General features: G+C 36.9%; 1 protein-coding gene across 1 annotated transcript in view; it reads right to left on the bottom strand.

Annotated features, from left to right (window-relative positions):
• Window positions 1–824: 824 nt before the first annotated feature.
• Window positions 825–11,927, bottom strand: part of LOC100493020 — a 43,608-nt gene continuing 32,505 nt past the window's right edge. Inside the window, exons 20-23 of the mRNA XM_031895343.1 lie at window positions 6,277–6,418; window positions 6,063–6,142; window positions 5,191–5,332; window positions 825–1,164 (exon numbers count right to left, since the gene is read on the bottom strand). Of these exons, the coding sequence (XP_031751203.1) occupies window positions 1,138–1,164; window positions 5,191–5,332; window positions 6,063–6,142; window positions 6,277–6,418 (391 nt within the window). The 3' untranslated portion in view covers window positions 825–1,137. The remainder of the gene's footprint in view (window positions 1,165–5,190; window positions 5,333–6,062; window positions 6,143–6,276; window positions 6,419–11,927) is intronic.

Raw genomic sequence — 11,927 nt, 5'->3', positions numbered from 1 at the left:
TTACTTTGGGGAACAGCTATTACTTTATACTTTGGCGTGCCTCCACCCAGGATAGGGATAGAATGAACTATAACTCCCCTCCTGAGACCTTGATACTGTACTGCAGTGTGGGGACTCCCCACACTCCTGGCACCTTGCCTCCTCCCTGGGGTAGTTGCTTACCAGGCAGGTGGATCCTCCAGATATGCAGAGACAGGACACTGGATGGATGTTTAACCAGTGGAACTTATTTATTGTCACAGATGTATCAGACAGGCAGGTTGCATAAAGGAGCAATGAGACAGTCAGGGTACACTCCCTCTTCCTTAAGAGACCCTCTCTCCACGAGATATTAGCAGTACTACACGCCAGATGATTCCCTTTAGGGGTTCCCTCCGGTACTTCTCGCCAGAAGCCCCTCTCTAGGGCACTTCCCGGTACTTCTCGCCAAGCGGACACCCCCTCAGCAGACCTCACCCCGGTACTTCCACTTAGATACCCCTGGATTAGGCAAATCTCCTATACTTAGCACTTTATACCCTGACTCCAGCTATGAGTGCTGGTGGATCTTAATCCAGTAAATCCTCCTGTAGGGGCCAAGCTGCCCAGCTAAATAACCTGCCTACCACTCCTAGAGTGGTCTATAACAATCTCTAACTGTCTAATGCTGACCTGTTGTTAACCTCTTCTCCAAGAGGGGTCCCAGGCTGAAAGACCTGAAGGCACATGGCTGCACAGCCTTATATACTGTGTGCACCCTGTGGCCTAACTATTGAACTGCAGGGGATCTAACTCCCTGTTAACCCTTATAGTGCCAACCACCCAAGGTGTCCCACTACTAAAGTGTTACCCTCCCTTGGGGTCTATCCTGGGGGAAACCAACCTAGGGGACCCAATTTTGGGGAACCCTACACCAGCACCAAGAAAGCTAAAGGCCCAGGGATGGCACGGACAGTTTACCCATAAAGCTGAGAGCATACATTGAAATTGAAGACACCCACTACAAAATAACATAGTATTAATCTGAAAAGTAAGGTTGTCAATGTATAAACCACGAACAAAAACACAATACTAACAAAGTATAAACAGTTAAAAATGCTATTTTCCTTTTCCATCTTTCTGGCCGTTTCTTCATGGCTGTGACGATCTCCATAACCACTAGGGTTCACGGAAGTTTACTGACATCTGTTTTGAAAGGAAAAAAAAAAGGAAAAGCATTAAGAAATCCATCAGGTTCAGCACTTCCAAAACTCTGATAAAGCTAAATCATTTGTTGTATGAAATGTGTTATCACAAGATTAAATTCATTTTACACAGGGCAAAAAATTCTGTATACAGTTTGGATAAAACAACATTTTTAAAAGTGTTTCGGGGTCTTGCAACACCTGCTGCATTCTTTAAAAGATGAAGTATTTCTAATAATATTTTCCAGAGTAGATACTGGGAGTGATTTACAAAGAACAGTAAAAATTAGAATGATGGAGGGCACTATAGGCTAGCATATACTTGCCCTTTAAAATAATTTAATCAAATAGAAAATAGGTATAGGTGCTAAGGTTTCAAAATCCCCCCAGTTGAGGATTATATACATAGTAATGCACCACATATAAACCTTTCACACTAGAAACTCAAGAGTCCCCTTGACAAAGGCATTTTAACTGAAACGTTGGGGTATTCTCTCATCCAGAGTATCTGCCTTTATCTTTTCTCTGCTCATTGCTGGGTGGTACAGTATCTATTTCTCTGCTCACTGGGGGATATTGTGTGGTTTTTTTGTATGCTAAATTGTTGTTACACAATAATCTTATATAAAATGTCCTAACTGCAATACCACCCCCATATGGCGTTTTTCTATTTTTTGTAGTGCACAAGGTTTATATGTGGACCATTACGGTGATTTACAAAGAACCCAGACAAGAATGCAAGAGCATGTGCCTTAGTGCTCACGCAGTGAGCATTGATCTGCAGCTCACACTGAATTAAATAAAAACATATCAGGGCCAAGGTGCAGAATGCAGTATCTGTGGGCACAGGCAGCACTGTCCTTACCACATGCTATAGGGCCGGGAGTTAGAACAGAGCCCTGTTGTGACCATTGCCAGTCCCTAACGTGTGCATCTCAATGATATACAAGTTGAGGGACAGGTAGGGGGCTGGAGGGACATGCTTACATACCTCCCACTTCTGAAAATACAGTGCATTTTCTTAAAATGAAATTTACATTGAAAGACAGTACTGGCTTTGAAACTTCCAGAACCAAGTCTCACCAGTATTACCTGGAATACTTTGCCATTGGGTGAAATAGAAAAGAACTATAATTTATAGAGCTGTAGACAGGAAGAAAAAGCTTAGACAAAAAAGATAGCTTAAAATATAATAACTTTGTAGCAAAGCATCTCTCTACAGTGTTGGATGGGGGCATCAGGGGCCCACACTGTCCCAAATCACAAGCTCCTACTTCCCCCCACACGGCATACTGCACTCCATACTGCACCCTGTACCGCACCACACTCTGTGATTGGGTGCACGCAATTGCCTGCGGAGGAGTGGGCAGAACTCATATATATATATATATTGAACTTACTGCACGAGTCTATAGTTTCAGCATCTCAATAGCAGCAATGATACAGGCCTTCATACTTGTCACAGGACACTTTGGCAGCTGCTTAGAAGCTAAGATTAGGGGTTGTCATAAATTATCAAGCAGAAAATGAGGTTGGCCTGTCATATAAACTGATGCACAGGGCTGATTATTAAATTCTGATGCTAATTGCACTGGCTTACGAGCTGCCATGTAGTAATTATCTTTGTTAATTGCTAATCAGCCTTATGTTCTGACATTTATATTCTATATTTACAGTATATTGTGACATTTATATTCTATATATACAGTATATAGTGTGACATTTATAATCTATATATACAGTATATAGTGTGACATTTATATTCTATATATACAGTATATTGTGACATTTATACTCTATATATACAGTATATTGTGACATTTATATTCAATATATACAGTATAGTGTGCCATTTATATTCCATATATACAGTATAGTGTGACATTTATATTATATATATACAGTATAGTGTGACATTTATATTCTATATATACAGTATAGTGTGACATCTATATTCTATATATACAGTATAGTGTGACATTTATATTCTATATATACAGTATAGTGTGACATTTATATTCTATATATACAGTATAGTGTGACACTTATATTCTATATATACAGTATAGTGTGCCATTTATATTCTATATATACAGTATAGTGTGACATTTATATTCTATATATACAGTATATTGTGCCATTTATATTCTATATATACAGTATAGTGTGACATTTATATTCTATATATACAGTATAGTGTGACACTTATATTCTATATATACAGTATAGTGAGACATTTATATTCTATATATACAGTATAGTGAGACATTTATATTCTATATATACAGTATAGTGAGACATTTATATTCTATATATACAGTATAGTGTGACACTTATATTCTATATATACAGTATAGTGAGACATTTATATTCTATATATACAGTATAGTGAGACATTTATATTCTATATATACAGTATAGTGAGACATTTATATTCTATATATACAGTATAGTGTGACATTTATATTCTATATATACAGTATAGTGTGACATTTATATTCTATATATACAGTATATTGTGCCATTTATATTCTATATATACAGTATAGTGAGACATTTATATTCTATATATACAGTATAGTGTGACATTTATATTCTATATATACAGTATAGTGTGACATTTATATTCTATATATACAGTATAGTGAGACATTTATATTCTATACATACAGTATATAGTGAGTTGGCCCCTAAGCTCAGGTAAGTGACAGCAGCACAGAGTATGTGCAGGGAATCAGCAGAAAAGAAGATGGGGGGCTACTGGGGCATCTTTGGGGGCACAGACCTTCCCTGCTAAAGGGCTGTGGGTGCCTTGGGCTGGTAAAGGAGCTCAAAACATAATGTACAACATGTTTGCCCTACTTCTTTAGTTCGGCTTTAGTTCTCCTTTAAGCTTCCTTGAAAGATCAGAGTTTCTGGGTGTATACATTATACTCCCACAAAAACTAACCTGGTCTCGTAAATATATGAATTAGGTAGCCTAATTACAATTGGTTTTATGCTTGATACATTTGTTTTTGCTTGATACATTGTTGTTTCTGTTCCCTAAATGGGTGATGGCTGGCTTGGCATCCATGTATTGTGTTCCAACAAACAAATTGGTGGAGTGGAGTGCAATGTTGCTTAATTAATAAAACTCAGCCTGCAGCCTTGTGCCTTTATATGGGCACAGAACCCCTCAGTGACTGCTAATATCCTTATCATTTGCAGTAGAGGGAACATTAGGGCTAATTCACTAAAGGTCGATAAGTTTTATCGTGCTACTGCATGTGTTAGTTTTAATGCATGCGTTAACTTGCGCACTGAAATAATACTAACACATGATTCACAAACACTTGGACGCGCTAAATATTGCATTAGTTTATGCGAAAATTAACACCTACTTGGGGCAGGCGATAATTATAGAAAAGTGCAGTTCATGAGCTTTTGGCAACACAATATGGACTTTGCAGTGGGATTTATTCAAGTCTGTGTTGGCCCCAGAGTGATGCAGCCGCCAGTTTGCAGGGAAATGGTCATTTTCAGTACAGTAGTTTTACGAAAGTAATGGCGTGTATGGCTAACATGGCGCGTGTTTTTTTGCACGTGGCGACTATTTGTGCGCTGTGTGTTGAATTGTCTTCGCAACTTAAATTACGCAAGCAGCATCGCGTCTAAATTAACGCAAGTACCCTTTTAGTGAATCGTGCATTAAGACGTGAAAAATTTGACGCAATAACATTTTTAACACATGCTATAAATAATGCACGTTTTATCGACCTTTAGTGAATCGTCCCTATTATCCCTTATAATATGAGTGATACCCAGAGTTCCCTGTATAACTCAACCTGCAGCCTTCCACCTTTATAGGGTCACAGAACCTTTAATATGCTTATAATTAACACAATATAGAACTGTAGTAGCAGTTCAGCAGAAACAGTTTGTATGGTTGTCATGCCCAAGGCTCCCCTGTGATGCTGCAGGCCTGGGGCAAATACCAATTCTGCCCTACCCTAGGATAGATCATAACTAAAAGAAGAAATCATACCATATGAATTAAATCATCAAGCATGTCTTTGAGCTGGCGACGGTCTCTGATTTTGGAAATCAGTTTCATTTGTTGCACCAGAAACTGCCACATCTTAGAAGATTCTCTAGGTGTCATAAGTTTCCCCTGTAGACTTTTAAATCTAGAAAAATAGTAAAACAAGTTACAGAGAGGGCTGTTTAAATTGCGTAGACTATTGGCACATACAACAAGAGTCCCTGGGGAGCTTTTATGAAAGAGTCAAAAATGGAGGGCAGATAATATGCAGTAGCTGACAGGTTTTCCTACTTCTGCACTCATAGCACCAGCAGGATACTAGGGTATTCGCTCATTTTAGTATAACCAGTGCACATAAATAGGATTCTTTGCTTATATTAGCTTAAAGCGATTTCTTGATTAATAGCTACATACAAAAAAGAAGGCTATAAGGTCTCATGATACACATAAGTTTGTAAGGATTGGCATAATCATAAAATAACTGCCAAATAAAAAAGAAGTTGACAAGATTGAGCAAGAGTGAACTAGGGACTGCTGATTGTGAATGTGTATGATGAACTTAATGTACCAATCAAACACATAACTTTTACCAGGTGTGGGCAACTGTACATTATATTTTACTTACTTTTAAATACTCATGTTTTGGCATTTATGTTCCTTTAGGAATCCACTAATGAACCTGTAACACTGCCTGTTGAAAAACATAGAGGCTTAGGACTGTTTTTTGCACTTTTTTTGCATTCTGCCCTGTGGTTTGTAAATGATCCCTTTTTGTGTCAAAAAAGTTTGTGTCAAAAAGTGCAAAACGATAGAAATTTGCTACAAAATGTATAATTCAACAAAAGTGAGTGGTATTTTTTTCATTTTCCCCTTACCTCTCCTTATGCAGAGCTTTTAGCTTGAGTAAAAAATGTTCTTTTATATCCATTATACAATTTTCAATATTTTCTTCAGTCTAGATAGGAAAAATGCAAGAAACCTGAATTAGAAAAGGTGTTTTATATAGTATTTGAGCTAAATGCACTTGTGCATTTTCTGAACAGTATTGATGTATACTTTTTATTTATTGATATAGTGTATGTTACTTACGTTTTGTATTCCAAATTCTAAAGGCCTGTTGTGGCTGAAATTTGGTTCTAGAATATATTTTTTTAAACTGTGATTTTGACTCTCTTCAAAACATTTTTTCATTGTTTTCTCATTGAATGGGCGTCTTTTCTTCCCTAAATACCTTTTACAAAAAAGGAATTTAATCATTACAGCATAAGAATGAACTCTCTGAGGGGTTAATTTAACATTTTAGCTCTTAAAATCTCAAAAACATACATTTTTCACTATTTATCTAGTGTAAAAACCATGAAAAACTCTAATACAAAACATTGGCATCTAATAGCTGGCGAAGTCAATGGGAACTGTCCTTTTCCAATTGTAAAATCTTTATTTGAGGATTTTAGAGGCTTGTGGGAATTTTTTTGTTTGTAAGCACATGAAATTTGTTGCGAAAACATGGATTTCAATGTTTATTATTGTGTTTATGTTTATTTGTACTATTTACGCATTTTTATTTAGATTTTTTTTTAAATGAGTAGACATTTATACTTTTTTAAAGTACAGGTATAGGACCCCTTATCCAGAATGCTCGGGACCAAGGGTATTCCAGATAAGGGGTCTTTCCATAATTTGGATCTCCATACCTTAAGTCTATTAAAAATCAATAAAACATTAATTAAACCCAATAGGATTGTTCTGCCCCCAATAAGGGGTAATTATATCTTAGTTGGGATCAAGTACAGGTACTGTTTTATTATTACAGAGAAAAGGGAATCATTTAACCATTAAATAAACCCAATAGGGCTGTTCTGCCCCCAATAAGGGGTAATTATAATTTAGTTGGGATCAATTACAAGGTACTGTTTTATTATTACAGAGAAAAGGGAATCATTTAACCATTAAATAAACCCAATAGGGCTGTTCTGCCCCCAATAAGGGGTAATTATATCTTAGTTGGGATCAATTACAAGTTACTGTTTTATTATTACAGAGAAAAAGGAAATCAGTTTAAAAATTCTAAATTATTTGATAAAAATGGAGTCTATGGGAGATGCGCTTTCCGTAATTCAGAGCTTTCTGGATAGCGGGTTTCCGGATAAGGGATCCCATACCTGTAGAACTAAACCCTAAAAATGAATGTGGCTAGACATGCCATATTTTATATAATGAACTTACTGAACCAGCCTAAACATCTCTATAGTAGCAATAATCCAGTCCTTTAAAGTTGTCACAGGGGGAGACCATACTGGACACTTCAGTGGGCTCTGAGCAGCTGTTGAGAAGCTGAGCTTAGGGGTCGTCGGAAATTATCAAGGAAAGAAAATTATGTTTGTCTGTCATGCAAGCTGATCCTAACGGCCGATGATTAAAGTCTGATGCCAATTGCACTGGTTTCAGAGCTGCCATGCAGTAATCATCTGTGTTACTTTGTATATACAGTATTTTTTTGAATAGGTCCCTAAGCTCAGGTAAGTGACAGCAGCACAGAGCAAGGAATCAGCAGAAAGAAGATGGGGGGCTACTGGGGCATCTTTGGGGGCACAGATCTTCCCTGCTAAAGGTCTGTGGGTGCCTTGGGCTGGTACAGAAGCACAAAACATCATTTACAACATTTCTAGCCTACGTCTCTAGTTAAGCTTTAGTTCACCTGGGATACGTCGTGGCAGAAAAAGGCTTTAACTGCCAACGACGTGTCTCATACATCGTTGGCAGATAAAGGATACTCTCTGCAGTGGCAGCTGCCGCTGCAGAGAGTTTGTAGTGATGACAGCCCCCTGGGCAACGTGCCAGGGGGGCTGTCATGTCGGTCCTGCGAGGCGATTGTCGCACGACCGACCTACAAGCAGCAGACGCGATTGCATTGCGTCTGCTGCTTGTTCCTGCTTCCTAATTTCCCCCCCCCCAGTGCCGGCCCAGTGACTTCCTGCTCCCAGGACTGCAGATGGAGGACAGAGCAGTGATCTGATCTTCAGGACAGGTAAGATGTTTTTTTTTTTGCACTTACACAAACACTTACATACTTTTACACACACTTACATACATTTACACACACTTACAGCACACAATTTATCAGTTTTTAGTTTTTTTTGTTTTTTTTTTCATTTTGTACACTTATACACTTATATACAGTACACTTATATACACAACTTTTACACATGTATACACAAACACTTTTTTTCATTTTACCACTTTGTTTTTAGTTTCTTTTCCATAAAAACTGTATATTTTGACAGCGTGACTATTGGATCAGATATTCTGACCACTAATTACACTGTTGTGTGCCTTATTTTGTTGTTTCACTGACTTGCACAATTTTTGTGGTTTTATCGAATTTTTATCCCTGTATAAGTGTTTCTAATCTGTTTTTAGCATAGCTTTGCCATGTTTACTTTGGTGTACAAAAATAACTTTACCTATTTTGAATTCATCAGAATGTGTACTTTCCAAAAATATATGGTTTTCTGGGGGTCTCTGTGTAGTTAGGGGAAGTTTCGGCACATAATACACTGACAGGGGGCTCTGTGTGCAAAAGCTGAGTTGGCAGGCGAGAAATCCATATGCGCTATTTTCATTTTGGGGTCAGTACATACCGCAGACTTTGGTATATCTATGCATATTGGGCATCAAACTGTTCAGTAGACCTTAGGTGTTCCTATTTGGGGTGACTTGCCTTTGTACGCAAGAAATTGTGTGAGATAAATGCGGTAAATTGCAACATTTTTAGGCGATTTTCTGAAATGTCATAAAATTTTAGGAAAGCTTTGCAGATTGGTACTTTGGTGTAGAAAGGACTCTTTACCCTTGTTGGATTTTTCAGAATGTGTAATTTCCAAAACTATATGGTTTTCTGGGTTTTTCTGTATAGTTAGGGGTGTTACGGCACATAATACACTGACAGGGGGCTCTGTATGCAAAAGCTGAGTTGGCAGGCAAGAAATCCTTATGCGCTATTTTTATTTTGGGGTCAGTACACACCACAGACTTTGGTATATCTATGCATATTGGGCATCAAACTGTTCAGTAGACCTTAGGTGTTCCTATTTGGGGTGATTTGCCTTTATCTGATCTTTATCAAGAAATTGTGAGAGATAAATGCAGCAAATTGCAACATTTTTATGTGAAATGTCATAAAAATCTGCAAACTTAGGAAAGCGTTACGGCCTGGTACTTTGAAGTAAAAAAAAATGTGTACCCATTATATATTCGGGGGGATGTGTACTTTCCAAAAATATATGGCTTTCTGGGGTGAGCGTACTTTTTTTTAGCATTATCCCACATAAAGGATGTAAATGTGTTGATTTTGCAGGAGCTGAAATGATAGATCATATGGGGGCATGCCACATTTTTAGTTAATCCTATACACACTGGGTATCAAACTGTTCAGTGGAGCCCTTGCGTTCAAATTTAGGGTGTTTTATCTTGGTACCTAATGCTATGTGGGAGATATGATGCTACAAAATGGAAGCTTTGAGGGGATTTTTGGAAATGTCATCAAAATTGCTAACTTTAGAAAAGCTGTGCGGCTTGGTACTTTGGAGTAGAAAGACATGGGTACCCATTTTAGATTCGGGGGAAAAATATATGGATTTCTGGGGTGAGCGTACTTTTTACTAGCTTTATCCCACATATAATGATGTAAATGTGTTGATTTTGCAGGAGCTGAAATGACAGAAATGACAGTACATATGGGGGTATGTTCACATTGGGGCCCCTACATGCCACATACTTAGGTAAACCTATACATATTGGGCATCAAACTGTTCAGTGGACCCCTGGCGTTCATATTTAGGGTGTTTTATTTGGTTACTTTATAACCTGTAGGAGATAAGATACTATACACTGGAAGCTTTGAAGCAATTTTTTTTTTTTAAATTTTACAAATTTTGATAAAAACCAATAACTTTAGGAAAGCATTGCAACTTGGTAGTTTGGAGTAGACAGACAGTTGTGCCTATTCTGGATTCCCCAGAATCTGTTCTTTCCAAAAATGTACAATTTTCTGGGATAAACCTTCTGTTAGTGGAATTTTTGGTCTTGAAATCTAAAGTATGCAGCTTTCTGGAGCAGTGCTTTGGACATTTGGTAGTGTACTGCTGGGAGTTTTTGACCTATAAGTGACAAATCTCCATAAAACTATATATATATTTGGTATTGGCACGTTCAGGAGACATGGGACTTTCCAAATCAGTTGTAGTTTTGTGCATAAAATAATTTTTGTTTCTAGTATGTGTGTTTATATTATAGAAAATGTGTTTTGTTTTTTTTTATTTTTAGACATTTAGAAGCCTATATCTTGTTACAGAATTGGAATTACACAAAAATTCTACCATATTTTGATATACATTAGAAATTATGGTTAAAACTAACTATCTAAACAAGCATCTTTTTAATTTTCCATACAGATGGAAATAGGGTTATCCTATACAGATATCACTGACTGTTTCAAACAAAAGGTTTGAAAAGGTTTGATTGTGTACGATTAAGAGAAATTCATATTTTTTCTCATTTATAGAACCTTGCATATTTTCCACAATATTTTCATTAATTTCCGCAACTTTTTCGTACTTTGTGACAATTTTTGCGACAAAATCGTACGAAAGTATGAAAGTTTCAGAATTCATTCAAGCTTCAATATCATGATTTTTTTTTGGCCAGCTTGGAGCTGCAGAGTGCAGGATACGAAAATTTTGTGACTATCAGATCGTCATTCGCAAACGATTGTGTCAGTACGAAAATTTTCGGATCTTTGGATCTGTTTGCATTGTGCATTGTACAAGTCACAAGAAATACATCAGTTGAGAAGGTTTTACAATTAAAATGATGTGAAAAGCAGCTGGTGCTTCTTGGTATGTATTCCAGGCAGTGATGGGCCAATCTGGAATAGTGGTCGCTTCACCCAAAAATTTATGAAACTGTGAAAAATTGCGTGAACCGGCGAGAAAACACAGGTCATGCACAACTTTTTGGTGCCTTTTTGACACGATAACAAATTTTCGCAGTGAAGTCTCACGAAACAATTCGCCAAAGGCAAAATGCAGAATTTTGCTATGAATCCATGCCTACCAAAAAAAATCGCTAATTCCAGGATCTCATATACAACACTTTGGGACTAATTACATAACAACAAAGCAAGCTGGGCTAAAAATAATGCTAATTAGGTAACAACCTTAACTCATGGTTTTTTTTGTAACATCCCCTTAGTTGAAAATTAATAAATCAGGGCCCCAGATGTTGATTCATTAATCTTTATGGAGTTGGATGGGGGAAATCAAAATGTAAAAAAAGAGCGCATTTTTTATATATTTTTAATTGTATTTTTTTTAAAAATGTAAAGCTTGGAAAACCTGGCTTTTTTTTTTGCTTTTTTTTTTTTAAATAACGCAATCAAGAAAGAAAGAGTGTAGAAAAGAGATAGATTTGATGTAAAAAACACACTTTATTTTACATTCATTTCTCCGATTCCTTTCCAAAAATATTAATAAATTAAGCCCCAAGCATGATGGAATGTTAAGTTTTCCTTAAAGAGATTCTGACACCTGAAATTAAACTTTTTTTAAATATATAATAACATTGTCTTGTTCTCTACAATTTTGCCATAAAAGTATTTGCTTAATGCTTTTACATTCCCTATCTTATCCCCAATGTGCCTCTATGAGGGGGCGGCCATATTTGTTCAACAGGAGGCCGTT

Source organism: Xenopus tropicalis, chromosome 1 (genome assembly GCF_000004195.4).
Source record: "Xenopus tropicalis strain Nigerian chromosome 1, UCB_Xtro_10.0, whole genome shotgun sequence".
NCBI lineage: Eukaryota > Metazoa > Chordata > Amphibia > Anura > Pipidae > Xenopus > Xenopus tropicalis.
The sequence above is the reverse complement of the archived record's forward strand: the minus strand, read 5'-3'. Positions and strand labels throughout refer to the sequence as shown.